The sequence below is a fragment of the Sceloporus undulatus genome, chromosome 1, assembly GCF_019175285.1.
Source record: "Sceloporus undulatus isolate JIND9_A2432 ecotype Alabama chromosome 1, SceUnd_v1.1, whole genome shotgun sequence".
Taxonomy (NCBI): domain Eukaryota; kingdom Metazoa; phylum Chordata; class Lepidosauria; order Squamata; family Phrynosomatidae; genus Sceloporus; species Sceloporus undulatus.
The window spans coordinates 281671732-281690645 of NC_056522.1; the positions used below are offsets into that span (position 1 = coordinate 281671732).

At 40.8% G+C, this 18914-nt stretch overlaps 1 protein-coding gene across 1 annotated transcript in view; it reads right to left on the minus strand.

The window, feature by feature from the left end:
* Positions 1-1975: 1975 nt before the first annotated feature.
* PPFIBP2 (PPFIA binding protein 2) overlaps positions 1976-18914 on the minus strand; it is a 198400-nt gene continuing 181461 nt past the window's right edge. The window contains exons 26-30 of the mRNA XM_042454773.1: positions 16456-16581; positions 15372-15560; positions 12498-12677; positions 6368-6433; positions 1976-4170 (exon numbers count right to left, since the gene is read on the minus strand). Of these exons, the coding sequence (XP_042310707.1) occupies positions 4099-4170; positions 6368-6433; positions 12498-12677; positions 15372-15560; positions 16456-16581 (633 nt within the window). The 3' untranslated portion in view covers positions 1976-4098. The remainder of the gene's footprint in view (positions 4171-6367; positions 6434-12497; positions 12678-15371; positions 15561-16455; positions 16582-18914) is intronic.

The following is an 18914-nucleotide window of genomic DNA, read 5'->3' on the forward strand; positions in this document are numbered from 1 at the left end:
ATGCATAACACTTAGGATAAAAAACACAAAGAAGGGTAGATAAGGCTTTGTTCCTCATATCCACCCCAGCTCAATGTAAAGCCACTATTGATAGCTTTGTGCAGTCCAGCTCTGCATAATCCAGCTGCTCAACTCTCTTCCAGGTCCTAAGGTTAGTTAGTTTGCTTGTTTATTTGGAGTATTTCTACCCTGCTCTTCAGCCAAAAGGCTATTAGAGCAACTTACAAATTGTTAATTAGACATTTCCCTGCCCTCAGGCTTACAATCTAAAAAGACAAGACACAAAAGGAGAAGGGAATGGCAATGGGAAAGGGGAATAAGTCCAGGAGATCTTCTCTCCCTCAGAGGCCTGGACCATGGCAAATGGACTGGAGGGAGAGCCCTTCTTCTTACTTTAGGTCCTGATGGAGCTGGCCTGCCCTTACCTCCCTCTGGATGATGGTGGATGGACTGAGGGCCTTCTTCTTTTTCAGACATGGCCCAATGGAGCTGGCCTGCCGTTTATTCCCACTGGATGATGGTGGATAGAGGCAAACTGATTGAATATTCATTGCGAGAGATTGGAAGCACAGTGCATAGTGATTGGGAATAGATTCTGTTTGCAGAGTTAGGCCAGATATGAGGTAGTCCCCTGAGAACCCTTGTCCTTTGAAGTGAAGGCTGAGCCAGGAAAGCATCTGGAAGATAACTTTCTTTCCTCAGTAGATCATTACAGTTCTTTCCACTCAAAAGTGAAATTACCACATGGAGTACTTCCTGCGAACGGAATCATGGTAGAACTAGAAAATGGTGTCAGCAGCTCACTGCAAGGCAACAATGGATTGTTGGAGCTGTGGCCCTGGATTGTAAGTACTGGGAGGAGAATTTGTAGGAGGGTCGAGAACTATGTAAGTGTTATGGTTGTGTGCCGGGCTGTAGTTGCTCTGCTTTTGGTTGTTTCGGTTATAATTGTACCAGTTATTGCTGTTGCCTCTGTTTCCACCTCCCCAGTGATTGTGGATGTAGCCACCCCAATTGAAGCCCAGTTGCCCTTGGCATACATATGTCCGATTCATCCCTTCACAAATAAAGTGGAGAGATCCATGCTTGTAGATGTCATTGGTGGATGTGATGACATTGGAAGCAGGAGGAGCATACATGGGTGGTGCACATGTAGCAACATGAATGTAATAGTTCATGTAGATATTGCCATTGACATAAAATTTTGGACTGGGGGAATAGAAGGCAGGGCTTGTATTCCAAGAAGTGGCTTTCATTGGTGGGATACACACCGCCATATAGTACGTATTGTATACGTACTAGGGTTAGGAAGGGGCGGTGCTTCCGCACCCCCTAACCCTAGTATGTATACAATATGTACAAGATGGCGCCGGCCCTTCTACATGGCCGGCGCCATCTTTATGCACTGGACGCATAGCGTCCAGATGTGTCGCGGCGCTAATGACGTAGCAAATGCGCCCTTGGCGCTTCGCTACGTCATCCGTGCGCCGCAGAAAGAAGCTCCGAAATGGAGCTTCTTTTTTGCTCCGCGCGGGAGCCGCGTGGTTTGGATGCTGCGGCTCCCTCGCGGAGCAAATGGCGCCGGCGGGGGAACGCCGCAAAGCGGCGGTTTGTATCCCGCCATTGATAGATACCTTCTGCAAGACTGGATCTTCATCAGCCTCCAGAGGGGCAAAACCAGAAGTGGATTAAGACTGTGAAATTGGTGAAAGACTTGTTCCTGAAGTTGACATTTATTAACCAATGTGGTGTAGTGGTTTGAGTGTTGGACTATGATTCTGGAGGCCAGGGGTTGAATCCATGGTCATCCATGAAAACCCACTGGGTGACTTAGGGCAAGCCAAACCTTCAGTGTCAGAGGAAGGCAAAGACAACCTCTCATGGAACAAATCTTGCCAAGAAAACATTGTGATAGTCTCACCTTAGGGTCAGAACCATAAGAGGAAACAACAATAACAACAACAACGTCACACTATGACAGTATTATAAATTTAAGCAACTTTCATGAAACATGGTCAAGCTATCCAGACAGTAGTGAAGACATTCTAGGAAGCACATACATTTGAGCCCCATTTCTCATGCAAGCCTTAGGATAACTTTTTTTGTATTTATTAATACTGAAACTCAGAAACTACCATTCCTAATAAAAACATGGAAGTCCACCATTGACTGTTGTGCTTGAAATACCCTCTTCAGACATTTTGCTTTTTAGCTGTATGACCACTCATCCTTTGGGTTCAAATAAGATGTTGATCTCTGTCTGCATGCTTATGGCTGACATTAATCTTTGTAAACATTATGTACATCTGAGTTTGACATGCTTTTCAATGTACAGAACATTCTAGATCTGAATCTATATAACAATGTATATATGGTTGAAATCTCCAAAGGTTTTGAACTTTTAAATGTATCTTGTCTGGATGAATGTTGAAGAGTCTTTGCAGCCACTGCATATTTCTCTTGTATAACCAGTGAAAGGCCTGTTACTTAGTTCTATAAAATGGGCTAGATTATTTTTCCAACACAAGGATACAATGAATTCTTGTTGACTGAAAGTTGACTAGTGTCTGTGTAGAAAGAAAACTCAAGATGTTTTTTTTGTAGAAGATAGTAAGTTATATCTGGAATGTTTTATGTGAACAAACATTTGTATCGCCAGCAGAGGGTACCCTTGTGTATGTTTAGATTACTAGGCTAGAGATCTGAAGAGAAAATCAGCAAATATTACAGAAGATACAAAATTTTCATGTAGATTTGCAGTTGCTATGAAAATCAGTTCAGAAAATTTTCAAAAAGTTCTGCCTCGGGCAATCCCATTTGAAATAGGAAACTAAGGCGTGACTTCATTGAAACAATTATTGCATAGTGAGTAAACACATATGTAATTCTTATAGAGTCAGTAGTTCTGTTCTGCTTGGAACTAATAGTAGGATTCAGACCAAAAGCAGCCAAGTGGTGAAATTTAAGAGAGCATCAGTGGAAAGTGGAAAGTAGGTTGATGCTCTGTAGTAGGAAAAAAATTTCCTCCAGTATGAACATTTAATGTTCTTATCCCAGTACCCATCTATCCTGGCTTGAGAGTAATCTTACTTAGTTGATCAGAATTAATTCCAAATTTTGTGCACCAGAGAAAGAAATATAGATATTCTGCTGGATGAAAAATTCAGTTTGATATTCTTATCAGAAAAAAAATCTGTAAACATTAAAAATGTAGCTTTTCAGGAGTTACAAAGCTATGACTAAAAGGACTGCTTCTTGTGCTTAGACATCCATTTTCCCCCCCAAGAGGTTCGGTGATGTAATGATTTATTGAATTTGTATCCCACCTTTCTCCAAAAAACCAAACTTCTGGAGGTGTGGTTTTCTGGTTTTGATTTAGAAGCCCATGGGAACGGGTGCCTGGGATTTGGGTACTGCATATGACATTTCCACTCCTGCTCTAGATTATCCAAATACAAAATAGGATGGTTACTGAAACAATCGGAACAAGAAGATTCTTCTGCTCTTAGCATTTTTTAAATGCAGGAAGTTAAGTTTTCTTATTGTAGACTACAGACACTGTTCAGAATGTGAGAGTTAAGAAGACTGCACAAAGGTTAGGAATGATCTCTTCACATTCTGGATGCTTGTTGTAGCTTTAGGGCCAGGGGCTAAAGCAAACAATTAGCACATTTATCTTGAGAAGGAACAGGTTTTGCTATACCATATTGACAATAAATAATTGAATCGGTTGTATCAACCTTTTTAGAGCAGGAACACTTTAGAAAACAATGCAATTCCAACAGTCTACAACACAAGGAAATCTTAAATGTACAAAATATGAAAAAATGGATCACTGACAAATAAGTGGCTCACCCTGTGTAGAAGTATAATATTTACACATGCTCAATTTCTCCCATTTCTAAAAATATTGCATAGGTTCTCTGTATGTGTTACTAGATCATAGGATTTTTGTCCCAATGGAAGGTGTTTTAAAAATAGCACTTAGTTATTTCAGTGGCAAAGACAGTGACAAATTGTTAAATGTAGCACCCATCCAGCCCTAGCCATATCTCTTAATACAACCAAGGTATTAGCAGTGGTGTTGTCATGGAGTCTTCATCTCCAGTCCTCTAAAGCCGGTGTTAAAAATCTATCATCATTGAACATCTGATCTTGACTTAACATAGTCTGGAAATAAAAATATATTACAGAGTAAATTACATAAGCCAAAAGTATATATAGTCTACAGATACACTATGGATTTAGAGGGAATTTACATGGGCATAATTTATGAATTGCTCATTCAGGTTTATTTTCATACATAAAATGAATTTTATCAACATAAGTAAAAAGGTTTTATAATATATGGTATTGAATTCTATGAATACTAAAAGTGATAAGACTTCTATGTTTGCAAGTATAAAATATGTGAATGACTGGTCCTAGCTGGACAAATGCTGTAACACAAGGGAACAGGTAGTGAGCATGCTGCCTGGGAATTCTGGAAGGTGAAGTCCATAAAACCAACATTTCCAAGCTGTAGCCATATCTGACCTCCAGCTTCATTTGCCTTTAAACATTCCAAGTTAGACTAGCAATATACTTTATATGTCCAGGAAGATGACATGGAAACTGCAGCAGCTAGACTGCTCACTGGAACACCATTCAGAAAATGTATAACATCACTTCTGAAGGTATTGCACTGGGTATCAATATGCTTCTGCTACTGGTGATAACATTTAAAGCCCTAATCAACTTGGGATCTTGACAATTGAGGGAGAGCCTATCTCAATGTGTGCCTGCCTGAGATCTGCTGGAGGGACACTCTGTGTCTGACTGGTACAGAAGATACATTGTGACAGGACACAGGAGAGGGCCTTCTCTATTGTAGTACTCCAGTTGTGGAATGTCCTTCCTTTGGACGCATGATTTGTGCCAACATTGGTGTCATTTTGGCACCAAGTCATAACTTCTGATTTTATAACATTCTGAGATCTTTGGATATAGGTCAGGATATAAATATATTAATGTATAAAACAATTAATGACCTTTTAGGTGGAGTCTCCTTCCTTACAGGTCTTCAAATATCTTTTGTGGATGCTTTGATTTAGATTTCCTGCATGGCAGGGGGTTAGACTGGATGGCCCTTGTGGTCTCTTCCAACTCTATGATTCTATGATTCTATGGGCAGCCTCCAATCAGATATTGAACGCATCTTTCAGAGGCCCTGATCTTCCTTTTGAATGTCAGGTCAGTGGGACACAAATGAAGACAGCACTGATTAATATCAACTGCAGCAACATGAGCTGCAAGCTGAAAGTCTCTTCAGTATTCTTTCCTGAAATGGACTTCCTGCATTTCATTAATTCTGCAATTTGTATGAATGTAACCTTGAGTATCACTTCACAATACAGTCATCCTTCCCAATTCCCGGGGGATCCCTTTCAGACACCCTCCCCCCCCCTGCAAATCGAAAAAACAGCAAATACTCAAACCCATTGGTTAAAATGGGTGCGTGTGCCATTTTGTCCCTCCCTGCTTGCTGTCCCTGAAGTAGTGAGACCGCAGACTTCAAGTCTGTAAACGGGGAGGGAGGAGTGTACAGCTGAAAATTTCATTGTATATGCACTTTATGAAAAAGTAATATTTTTATTCCAACTTTACACAAATTTGTGCTTTTTATTTCATCCTTAAGAATATAACCCACACAGTATGTTAAACAGGAGTTTCATGGTTTAGATCTAGGTTTTTTGGGGAGTAAGCATATGCTTCCAGGAAGAATCCTTCGATATTGTCTTCCTCCCTGTCCACAGGCAGAGGAAGAAAATGGTGGATGGAGATCTTGCGCGTTGGGTTTATTCCATCTGCGAGATTCCAAAATTTTCAGGAACATCTCAGGAGAGATAATGAATCCACAAGATCCTAGTTTAAAATGCCCTAAACTGCATTGTTGGAGGCCTGTTTTAACACTACACAGGCCTTAGAGTAGCATAGTTAATTTCCTTTTATTGACTTCACTCTGATGATTTTTATTTACATTATTTGCTGAACCATCAAAACAAAACCATTTTATTAAAAGTGGCAAAGTTTTGTTACATAATGTGTAAATTGTGTCCTCAAATGGTAGCCAATAAGCTTTGATGTTAGAGATCAATTTTATAAATTTACTGTTTGTTTTACTGATTGTATTTACTGGTTGGTGACCAAAATAAACTGTCTGACTACAATATGAGAGAAAAGACGAATGGGAAACGATGATAAAAATAAACCTCTCTGTCCCACTCCCATCTCAGACAGGTGAAGATGCCATGAAATTCTCTTGGTTTGCTATCAGTCATGGAGCCTCATTTGTTTATTTAAAGGATAAATTTGTAGTAATACTTACTGTGAGGTTGTTTATTCCTTGAGAAAGTTCCCCTATTTGCATTACTGTTCCTTCTGAATGTTCCATCTGTAAAATCATTTCAGCAAGGATGTAAAATCAAAAGACCTGCTACTGCACCTTATTCAAACAGTGCATGCATAATAAAGTATCTTCTGAATTATTCTGCATATGAGACATATCTACAGAAAAAACGTTAATGTTGGCTTTTTAGGGCATGAAATATTTCTCTTAGCCTGACGTACAGGATACTGGAACTTTTTCCATTGAACATGTAGTATATTAGCAGAAAAAAATGATTGAGTTAGTTCATTGTGCAATAATATGGGGTTTTACAAAACTAAGCCAAAGTACTTGCCATATAAATAATTTGTATACATTTCTATGTTTGTTTCTTAGAACGGAACAAAGATATTTTTCAGTAATCAGCAATATTTCAACATGCATATATGTGCAGATTCTGGTATCTGGCATGCTGGGTTAATGAGTAAAAAAAACAGTTGTTCATGCTTTGAACATATGAAGGAATGTAGACATGTCCTGAGTTCAGTGTCTCAGTACTGTACTCAGAATGCCTTCATTTGAAACACATGTCTACATACTTGATCATCCAGATTTGTTATTTAGTGATGCAAATAGTTCATTTAGTTCCTCCTCCCACAGCAGTTGCATTGAAGATAAAGAACTGAATGAATTTATTTTCTTCTTGGTCCCTGTCTCCCTTCTGTGCATCCAGCTTTCTCTATGGTTGAGGCAAGGGAATCTTTTCCACTCAAGCAGACTCCTCACGTTAACAACCATCTTTACATCTGCAAATTCAAGCTGACCTGGTGCATCTTTTCCTCCCTTGCCAGCAACCCAAACCCTAATGGAAAATGTATCTAGCTTTCAGTGTAATCAAAACTTATATGCTGAAAATACAACAACAAAATAATAAACTGAAATATAACTTGATCCAGTATTCCCCATTGTTGTTTTAAACCAGGGGTCGGCAACCTCCGGCCTGCGGGCTGGATGCGGCCTGCAGAGGCCTTTTGGCCGGCCCCTGGCTGCCGGTGCCGCCGCCAATTGCGACTTTTCGCCGCTCCGGGCGCCGCCATTTCCCCTCCCAAAATGGCGGCGAGGTCGTGCGAGACTTCACCGCCATTTTGGGAGAAAAATGGCGGTGGCCTAGAGGTGAAGTCTCGTGCGACCACAGAAAAGGTCCGGCGGCGGCCTCTAGGAGGCCCACTGCGGCCGCAGGAGCCCTCGAACAGGGCTCTGACAGTGGCAGCGGGCCTCTGGGAGCCGTCCAGGGCCCTGGCGGCAGCAGGAGGCCTCTGGGAGGCCCGATGACCCTGGAAGGTGGAAGCTCCATCCCCGGCACGCGGCCCCACCCCCGGAGGGTGGAAGCTCCACCCCCTGGCTTCGGCCCCCCAGTCACCTGAGGGACAGCAACCCGGCCCCTGGCTCAAAAAGGTTGCCTACTCCTGTTTTAAACACTGATTAATGCAACTTCTTAGAATCAGGCACCCAGAAGAGAACGCTGTATATGAGACCTGATCAGTGTAGAATATAAGGGGATATTATATATAATGACTTGGAATCTATCTTTCTGTTAATGCAGTCTAAAATAGCATTCACCTTCCTTGCTGCAGCATCACACTTCTGGCTGATATTCAAAGAAGAGGCTAATTGGTTGTTCTCATCCTCCTAAGCAAGTGATTATGTGAGGGGATTGCTACAAAGACTGTTTTGGAAATTGCTGTCATGAGGGGGTGGGAACCTGAGCACTTTTCTGAACAACGGGGGAGCAGACTCCCATCAGCCACAGCAGCTACAGTGAGGATTGAGGTCCAAGGGGGCAGGGGAAAGGCAGGTATAAGCCTAAGGGAGGAACCTTGGTTGGCTACCATTGAACCCAAGGCAACATCATACACTTACCAGTTCTGCACCCAGTACTGCCCCAGTGTCTAGGCTCTTCCATACTTAGAATCTGACTTAGTCCTGCTTTAAGGGTGGGTCCTATGGTCCTCTACCTATTTGACACAGCCAAATTAGGAATCTAGAAACAAATCTTGGTACTATGCCTTGAAGGTATATACTAGTTATGGTGACCCTAGTTATAAAAATGCTTACCTACACCAAACACCAGAAGGCTGTCATCAATAATAATGGGTGGTGAGTTAGTGGGCCAGATCCTGACATGATTTACTTGGCATGAACTGCAGGTTTCAGGTTTGGCTTGCTGGGTCTAGGGATCCAATCCAGAAGTGACTTTCTCTAGCCATGTGTGCATTCCCATACCCAGCTATCCTCAATTGCTGCACCTATTTAGGGGGGCAGGCTGGCCCCATTGTGTATTTTTCTATTTCAGAGTGGCTATTTCTACCTACTCAGTGGTGAGGGCACTTGAAAGAGGTGAACCTCATAATCTATGTGTAACTGGCAAAGCCTAAAAGCAGGTGTTGATAGCCATGCAATAGATTAGCAGAACGTGGGAAGGTGCACTCCCCACCAGGCAGGGTATGTGAAAGACAACAGATTAGCTTTAAGGCAGGGGTGGGCAGCTCTGGGCGGTAGGGGGTAGCATTAAACCTCAATGAGACCTTGGAGGTTGCACCATGTTGCCAAAAAAATTCAAATAATTTTCTTGCCCTCAAAATGCCCTTAAGTAGCATAGGGGGGACTATACACAGAAGAGCTACACAAAAAATGTGAAAGGTTGAATGACACATGGGAAGAAGAAACTTGCAAGGATGAACCTCAGATTTTGGAGAGTGCAGTGAAAGCTGCACTCAAAGTAATTGGGAAAAATAAATCACCAGGAGCAGACAACATAACAATAGAACTGTTACAATCCACAGACACAGATTAAAGTACTGTATAGTTTTAATTATCAAAAACAAAGCAGGGGCTCACCAATTGGAAGCGATCAATATGCATGGACAAAAAAGGAAGCACAGAAGATTGCAGTATCCATTGCTTTAATTTCCTCTGCAAGTAAGGTCATGCTCAAGCCAAGACTCCTACCATATATGGAACAAGACATCCCAGAGAAACAGGCACTAAGGAATCCAGAAGAAAATGCATGTGCTTTATTGACTACAGCGAAGCCTTCAACTGCATAGATCATAGAAAGCTATAACTCGCTCTTAGAGGAAAGGGACTGCCTGGTGGTCCTGATGTGTAACCTGTACTCAGGACAAGTGGCTGCCATTAGAACAGAATACGGAGAAACAGAATGGTCCCCAACTGGCAAAGGTGTCCAGGCAAAGCTGCATTGTATCACCCTGCTTGTTCAATCTGTATAGCATCATATGCACAGCAGGCTTAGATTCAGAGACAGGAGGAGTAAAAATTGGGGGGAGGAACATTAACAACCTAGGATATGCAGATGACACATTACTACTAGCAAAACCCAATAAGGACCTGGAGGAATTGTTGAAGAAGATATCCTAGAAAAGAAAAAAATTGAAATAGTCAAAAGAGTTCCAAAATCTTGGATCAAATATTGTCAAGAGTGGAAACTGCAGTTAAGAAATCAGAAGACAATTAGGAATGGGAAGGACAGCAATGAAAGAACTAGATAAGTTTTTAAAGTACAAAGATATAACTGTGAACACTACAATGAGCCATTGTTTTTCCCATCACATATGGATGAGAGAGCTGGACAGTGAAGAAAGTGAACAGAAAGAAAATAATTATTTGGGATGTGTTGCTGAAGAACAGTGCTAAGGATACGTGGACAGCCAAAAAGACAAAAAATTGGGCCCTAGAACAGATCAAGCCTGAATGTTCTCTGGAAGCCAGGATAACTAAATTGAGGTGTTGTACTTTGGCCACATCATGGGAAGGTATGGCTCATTAGAAAAGACAATGATGTTGGGAAAGGCAGAGGCTAGTAGAAGGAAAGAAAGATGGTTAGACTCAATCAAGGAGGCCATGGGCATAAGAAGAGCAGCTGAGGATGGTAGTTTGGAGATGTCTCATCCACAAGGTTGCCATGAGTCAAAGTCAACCCGAGGGCAGTTAACAACAAATATAAGGCGTTGTGTTTGCCATGGTTTTTGTCCCCTGGGCCATTTTAGATCCAGAAGGCCCTTTTAACAACAGGAAGTAAATGGAGTAACTTTAAAAACAACAACCACCTTTCCCAGGCCTAAAATGGCCTACAGAGCCAAAAACATGGTGAAATATTCCCATGCCCCCCCCCCCCAGGAGAACAATTCATTAGGGTAATTGTTTATTCTAGAGCAGTGGTCTCAGACTTTTTACCTTTGTCACTCCCTTTACATCTACATCTGGATATCAACCCCCCCCCACTCACACATAACATAGTATATGAATCAAAATATTTTGTTTGTTTAGTGTGTATTTTTGTTAATTCATCCATGTATATTCATATTTTAACATTTTATAAGATTATGAAGCCCCAAGCACCTGCTTGCCTTTCTCTTTTCCTCCAAGACAGAAAAGGTTTGGGAAGCAGAGAAGGAGGGGGAATCAGGGCCTCCAAGTCTTGCCCTCTTGAGGGTCCTGCCCCACCATTTGAGAACCACTATCCTGAAGGGAAAAAAAAGCCTAAGGGCCACATGGGCTGCACTTTCTCCACCTCTGTTTTTATAAGATGACAGTGTCTTGAACTACTAGACATAGTGCTCTTTACAGAATGTACCATGGTCTTAGAAGTCCCATGGAGACAGACGTGGAGTAGGTCAGAGTTGCACAGGCTCAGTGCAACTTGTTTGTTTACTACAGTGGCCAAGCAGGTGATCAGGGCAACAGCCCTCTATGCTAATTGAAAGGCACATAGCCACCATGATCAGAAGCCACTGATAGTCATAGCCTCCACAAATCTATCTAAAGTGATTTGATTTGGTGGCTCATAGGGAATCCGATCCTGAGACAAGCACTTTGCTTTTATGCAAAGCCAGTTTGTAACAAAACTAACCATTATCCAGACTATGATAGGAGCAGCTGTAGTAAAATGGGGCTGTGGCAATGTTACAAAGAGTTCCTTTCTAGCCCTATCATTTTAATTGCAGGTTACATCAGGAGCTTTGTCTGGTTAAAAGACCTTAAATAACTTCCAAATAAACATTTGTAAAAAGTTCTGTGTGTACATCTCTTACCCACCTGCTCCATGGTTGCCTAGGATTGTATTCCAAATGCATAATGGTCATCAAATTGCTTACATTAGATAAAACAAAAGGCAAATTACATTTTAAATGACAGAGAAATGAAATGTGTTAGATGGAATGGCTCATGCATATGAAAAAATTAAAATTATGCAATTAGTTTCTTCAATTTACCACAATTTTTCTGATTCAGTTTCTCACATGGAAACCAGAATCCATAGAAGGTCCATCAGGCTCTTCTATCTTGCAGAAAGCTTACAAGCTCCTACTGCTCCATTTTTCAGGTTTTAAAAAAATTGCTTTACACATTCTTCTCCACTTGCTATGGTTAGGATGGCAATTTAGAGAATCTCTTCAAACTCCACAGTGTTTTAATTCCACCACAAAGAAAATAATCACAATGTAAGAAGTTGGACATTTATCCCAAGGTATGACTTTTATTGTCTTGCTGATAAAGTTGCATTTCCATTTTTAAAGATGTATTATTATGCTTAACTCTTTTAATTACATGTCATATACATTCAAAATGGTGCAGACACTGCACAGTTGAAACAACATGTCTTATTAAGAATATACAAACCAGTTGTACTGCTCAGAATAAAACAGACATATCTTTACAACTATTTATATTAAAAATTAATATAAAAAGTTAAAAATATCTCTGGGTGGCATCTGTTGAATATAAAAACATAGTCCTACAACAGAAGTGCACATAGAGGACTCCTGCTAGATTGGGGCTTTTGGCTGCCTTGACGTTCAACTACCAACTGTTGTGTAAAGCTTTTTATATTCCTGAAAAAGGGCTTGAAAAGTAGGATGGCATAATAGTTGCAGAAGGAAACATTCCTTTGATGTTTTAAGTATAAAACTTTTCAGGCCTCATCTTCAAACAATCATTAAATCCATGCAGATGCAGTATGTATGTTTAGTTAAATTGTAACAAAAGATTATTTCAAAGCTTTGGGATGCATGAAGAGGATGAGAGGTGAGTGACGTCAGTCCGCCTGGCCCACCTGATCCAGTTTGTTTAATTCTTTGTCAGGGAGGGCACTGTGCACTTTGTAAGCACTGTAGATCTTCTGAGTGCCATTGGTTGTACTTATATATGTATCCATAGGACAAATGTAATCTGTTGATTCATCAAACTTCTTTTTTCTTAAGTTTCCAAAATGTGAAAATCCAAGTTTCTTTGGCTAATGGGGGAATGGGTGGGGAGGAGAGAACAAAAAAATGCTTCAGAGAAGCACATCACAGAGCAACAATAATAAAACCATTACTAGTACTCACTTGTGCTTTCAAAGCAGTAAGTTACCTTTCACATATTTCACAGTAGTAATAAGCATGGATTTTGCTATACTTTATATTGATTACAATTTCCTGGGGGAAATTGAACTAATTTATCAAAAAGCAGAGGGAGGATTTTACCTTCATTAGTAAATTTATTCTAATAAATTTGGGCAGAGGGAAAGACTGTGGGGCTAATCTAAACATTTAGAATAAAACTCTTTAGCATAACTTGCTATCATCTCCTTGTACAAATCAATTTCAATCACAGACTATGTCTGCAGCATGCTAACAACAACAACTATTGTTATTGTTAAATGGGGCTCTAGAAGTTATAAAGAATTCTTCATCACTGGATTTTCTCATCCAGGTTTACTGCCATTAAGAAGTTCTTATGTTGGGGGAAACAGACAGATTTAAGAAGATCTGTGCTTTTTCTTTTATTTATTGAACCACACTGTTGCATCAAAAACTTCACATGAAACCCACTTTTTCTTGTTGCAACTTGAAAAATTCAACAAAAGAGCAAGTCTCTGCTTTTTTAGAAAAATTGGAATAGTCACTGAGCAAATGTGCAGCCTTTAAGGGCCTTGATCAACGCTACCTCTAACCTTTCCTAACCTTTCAACAGACAAATCCAATGAGATATTATATTTCTATATATGCCTACTCAGAAATAAGGCCTGTGGTGTAAGGACAGGTCACTTCCTGTAACTATAGTTCTTTGAATGATCATCTGTGAATTCACACAAATCAGTTGTCCTGCACAGGTGCAGGATAATCCATTTGTGAGATTCACAGAGATCACTATGAAGAAATGGTGGTCATTGGAGCCCTGGTGGCGCAGTGGTTAAATGCCTGTACTGCAGCCATTCACTCGAAACCACAAGGTTGCGAGTTCAAGACCAATAAAAGGGCCCAAGCTCGACTCAGGCTTGCATCCTTCCGAGGTCGCTAAAATGAGTACCCAGACTGTTGGGGGCTAATTAGCTTACTTGCTGTTCACCACTATGATCTTTGGAATAGCGGTATATAAATAAAACAAATTATTATTATTATTATTATTATTATTATTATTATTATTATTATTATTATTATTATTCCCAGGTAAGCGTGCACATGACTGCAGCCTTAATTGCATGAATTCAGCAAATTGCATTTCTACAGCACTGAGTAACAAATTGAAAACAGTGTGTAACAGTTATGAACCTGGTTAGCGTGTTCATTTTCAGTGCAACAGGTATATATGTGAACTGTGTGTAATGGTGAGCTGAGCACAACAATTGAGCAATGGCCAAAAAAGAACAAATTACACCAGCAGGATTCCAACCAGATTCAGAATCTGCTTCCTGTGTCCGGAAGGGCTTTTTTTGTCTACAGAAAGCTTTTGATCACGTGAAGGAATTCATGGGGGAATGGAATGGTGGAAGAGGCTGTAATTCGTATCAGTTCCTCCCTCTCCTTTCAGTGCTATCCATCTGCTCCAGAGGATGGGGGCCCTCCAGCACAGTTGTCTACAGAGAGGGTTTCCATGCTTTCTGCTAGTGGGAGCATTCTCAGGAGAACTCCGGTCAGGGAACATTCCTTGCTGGCAATCAAGAAGTTGGATCTAACGAGTATCATGCAGGCTTCGGGTTATGCCCTTCTCTTTCATCTGTAGCTGTACACCAGATTTCAAATGACTTGGCAGTTACAAGCCATTCCCTCTCACTTGGGTAGCTTAAATTGCACCACCTTCCATTAGTCAGATTTCCCAGAATTTTTCAGGATAAGTCACTGCAGTTATCAAGAGAGATTTATGTCATAGGCGGGATACACACCGCCATTTAGTACGTATATAATACGTACTAGGGTTAGGAAGGGGCGGTGCTTCCGCACCCCCCTAACCCTAGTACGTATTGTATACGTACAAGATGGCGGCGCCCCTTCTACATGGGCGCCGCCATCTTTACGTACTGGACGCACAGCGTCCAGACGTGTCGCGGCGCCTATGACGTCGCGAGTCCGTGCCAGGCGCCTCGCGACGTCATGGAGGCGCCGCAAAAAGAAGCTCCGAAATTGAGCTTCTTTTTTGCTCCGCGCGGGAGCCGCGCGGTTTGGCTGCTGCGGCTCCCGCGCGGAGCAAATGGCGGCGGCGGACCGCAGCAAGCGGTCTGTACCCCGCCATAGATAGATAGATGGATAGATAGATAGATAGATAGACAGACAGACAGTCTGGATTTCTGAGTAATCCAGCACTTAAGTGAGAGGTTAAAACAAAATAAAATACTTTTGAAGTTTATTTTTAAAGTACAGTGGTACCCCGGGATACGAATGCGCCGCCTTACGAAATTTCCGGGTTACGAAAAAAATCCATTTAAAAAAACTGTTCCGGGTTACGAAGGTTATTTCGGGTTACGAAAATTTTTTTGGTGCTTTTCGGCGCTATATCGCACGAAATTGCGGCTTTTCCCCATTAGCGCCTATGGCTTTTTCGCCTTACGAAGATTTTCGGGTTACGAAAGCGGCGGCGGAACGAATTAATTTCGTAACCCGGGGTACCCCTGTATAAACCAGGACCGCATCATGTTTCTGAATGCATCCATTATCTCTGTATAGCCTACCCGGACTTTAGCAGTGGTAGTCAGAGGCGTATAAACTGTAGATTCCACTATTTCCCTTTTTTCTTGCTGTGCTTCTTGTCCAATGAGTACATTGAAGTTAGTGGTTAAGTGGCGTCTTAGTAGTGTCTTTTGAGGAGGAATGTTGAGAAGCATTGCCAGTGTATCACCATTAAAACGAGGTTCAAGGATCTGTTGGAAACACAACCACATACCATCACTTTGCTGGATTCCCTACATAATAACAGCACCCCGTGATGTGCAAAACTGCTCAATTCTATTTCCAAAAGATGTAAATCCATTTATGAAGACTCAAGTCCCCAAGTAAATTTCTGGCCCATTTTTTGCAAAAGGTTTCTTTATGTAAAACTTTTGCAAAAAAAAAAAAAAAGTCTCCCAAAATACTGAAAAACATGCAAAACTTTGTGAAATGTCAAGATGAGTTAAGAATCTTTCAAATATTCTTTACATTCCAGGTGCATACATCTGAAGAGACACAAGCTCTCTGAACCAGTTAATTAAAAAGCTCATAAATATGTGTACACATATTTATGACCTTTTTGACAATCCCCTCCCCACCATGTAGGATGGGACTGTGCCCTTGCGACTTTCTCAAAACAAGAAGCTTCAGTTTCAAAACAGACTTCCTAGAACTGTTATCAAAGGCACCACTGCATTAACTGTTTGTTTTGATTCTAAACCACTGCAGACTTAAGACCTTGTTAAAGGTGTTCCATGTTGGCAGATATTTTGTTTTCTTTGGTACAGCAAACACACATTAAGAAACTGAGTTGACAGTTTATCAATTTCCATTTTGAAAACAATTTCCGTTCTCCAATTTCATCATTGTAAAACCAGATATTAAATGCCAGCACTACCTTATTTCTTCAGTCATTTAACACTGACAATTTCCTTTTCATAAAATATCCAAATTGATCAATAAACACATTTCCCGTCATATCAAATAGGATTTTCTTTCCCCTTAGTGAACTGAAACATTTGAAAATGCATTTTAGTTAATTGTTAATTTTATTAAAATTAAAACATTTAATTAGAAAGAAGAAAAATTTAAGACATAGTTTCTTACAATGAGACCACCATGAACTCCACTTCCTCGAAGGTTTGGTGCATATTCTGCCAGATCTACTGATCTGAGCCATTCCATCACTCTGTGATTGGACCACTGAACCACCTCAGAAGGGGAAATGTTGTTCTGTATTGCAAAAAAGATATATATTAATACTGCTACTGCAACTAAATCAATGTCTATACCACATCTATATTATATCTAATGATATCTCAAACCTCTGATTCCACCAATAGAAAGTCAGCTATAAATCCCACTGTTTCAGTGGTTCTACTCTAGTTGTGTGTTTTCAAATTATTTCTGGCTTATGGCAAACCTAAGGACAACCAATCATGGGGTTTTCTTAGCAAGATTTGTTCAGAGAAGGTTTACCTTTGCCTTGCTCTGAGGCTGAGAGAGTGAGACTTGGCCAAGGTCACCTAGTGGGTTTCCATTGCAGAACAGGGATTCAGACCCTGGTCTTCTAGTTCAACACTCCAACAGCTATACCGTGTTGGCTCTTTAGGGACTTATAATAGGTTTTAGGCTATAAGTAAAATATATCAAAAAGCAAACACTAAAATATAAAATATTAAATGATAAATTTAAAAAAGATCAAGTAAACATTTAAAATTAGAGACTTGGTACATAATTTTTAAACTAAGCATCGGCATCAGTGTATGAAGAGATGCATCTTGAACAGGTGTCAGAAGCATGCCCCTTTTAAATACATGGAAGTGATGTGGGTCACCATGGAGAAGGCTCTACTTCTGGGCTGTTCACTACATGGATGGCTGCAGGAGGGGAGCAATCAGAAGTCATTATCCAGTCCATAGCAGGGAAGAGGATCTACAAGGTAACCCACCCCTAAACTATTTAGGGCTTTATATGCCAACTGGAAGAGCCTGAGTTTGGCTCAGTAGTTAACAGACAACCACCGCAGTTGCTTTAGCACTGGTGTAATGTGTATGTGTGGCCTTAACTGAGCATCCTAGAAAAACACATTCTGCACCATCTGCAGCTTCCAAACAAAACACAACAATAACCCCATATAAAGCATATTGTCTGTGAGTGTACGTGCCTCTAAGTTGTCTGTTGACTTATGGTAACCCCATTCATTTTAGAGAGGCTTCTTAGTCAAAAAAATACTCAGAGGTGGTTTTGCCAGTTCTTTCCTCTGAAATATAGCTTACAGCACTTGGTATTCATTGGAAGTTTAAATACTAACTAGAGCTGACCCTGCTTCCTTTCCAAGATCAGATGGGCTTTGGTGCCCTTCAGGTATTTACCGTAAGTAGCTTACAATAATTTAGGTGAGGTTGTTAGTGCAACTGCTGTAGCTTAGCTACCCTATCCTGGAAAGGGCAGCATTGGCATACCTACCACAGCTCATCATAGGTGTTTTTGCTATAAGTCACTGAGAGTAATGAAATGAAGATTATGTACAAACTGTATACTTGTTTATAGTTAGAACACAAATAAATTTATTATTTCTGCCTTCTCAGACAGAATATGCTATTAAATAATCCGCTTGCATAGTGAATCCATTTTCCAAAACTTGCAATGTATTTGACCTTTACTCAGATCTCTTTTATGGGATGCGGTGGCTTAGCAGTTAACATGCTGACTCCGACAACTGCAAGGTCAGCAGATCGCAAGTTTGAGACCCAAGTGCTGTGAGATGGAATGAGCTCGTCACTAGTCCCAGGTTCTGCCAACCTATCAGTTCGAAAACTTGTAAAAGTGCAAGTAGATAAATAGGTATCACTTTGGTGGGAAGGTAACAGTGTTCTGTGTGTTTTGGTGCTTAGTCATGCTGGTCACATGAACATAGGGCCATCTTTAACAATGCTAGCTCTCTCAACTTAGTAACGGAGATGAGCACCGCTCCCTACAGTTAGACACAACTAGAAATCATGTCAAAGGGGAAGCCTTTACCTTTTACCAGATCTTCTTTTGTACTTTACAGTGCAATTCAAAGGTCCATGTCCATTTCACCACAAAAGAGAAACTGCTCCAGATTAGAAGAACTTTGGTTGATACACTAACTGCGTCCCTATCTGGCCCAGAGGGACCTTGAAGCAGTAGTATACACACTGGCAATCTCTCATCTTGATTTCTGTAACGTGCTCTACATGGGGCTAATTTTGTACCAAGTTCGGAAGCTTCAATTAATCCAAAACGCTGCAGCCAGATTGGTCACAGGAACATCAAGATCTGACCATATTATTCCAATATTAAGATCTCTTCATTGGCTGCCGATCAGCTTCCGGGCACAATACAAAGTGTTGGTTATTACCTTTAAAGCCCTACATGGCTGGGGCCGAGTTACTTAAGGGAATGCCTCTCTCTAAACAATCTGCCCCGCACTCTTAGAACATCAGGGAAGAAACTATTGGAACATATGAAAACTAGACTAACTACAACTTCCCATAAAGCGTTTAAACAAGGACGTAGCCAGGATTTTGGGAAGGGGGGGG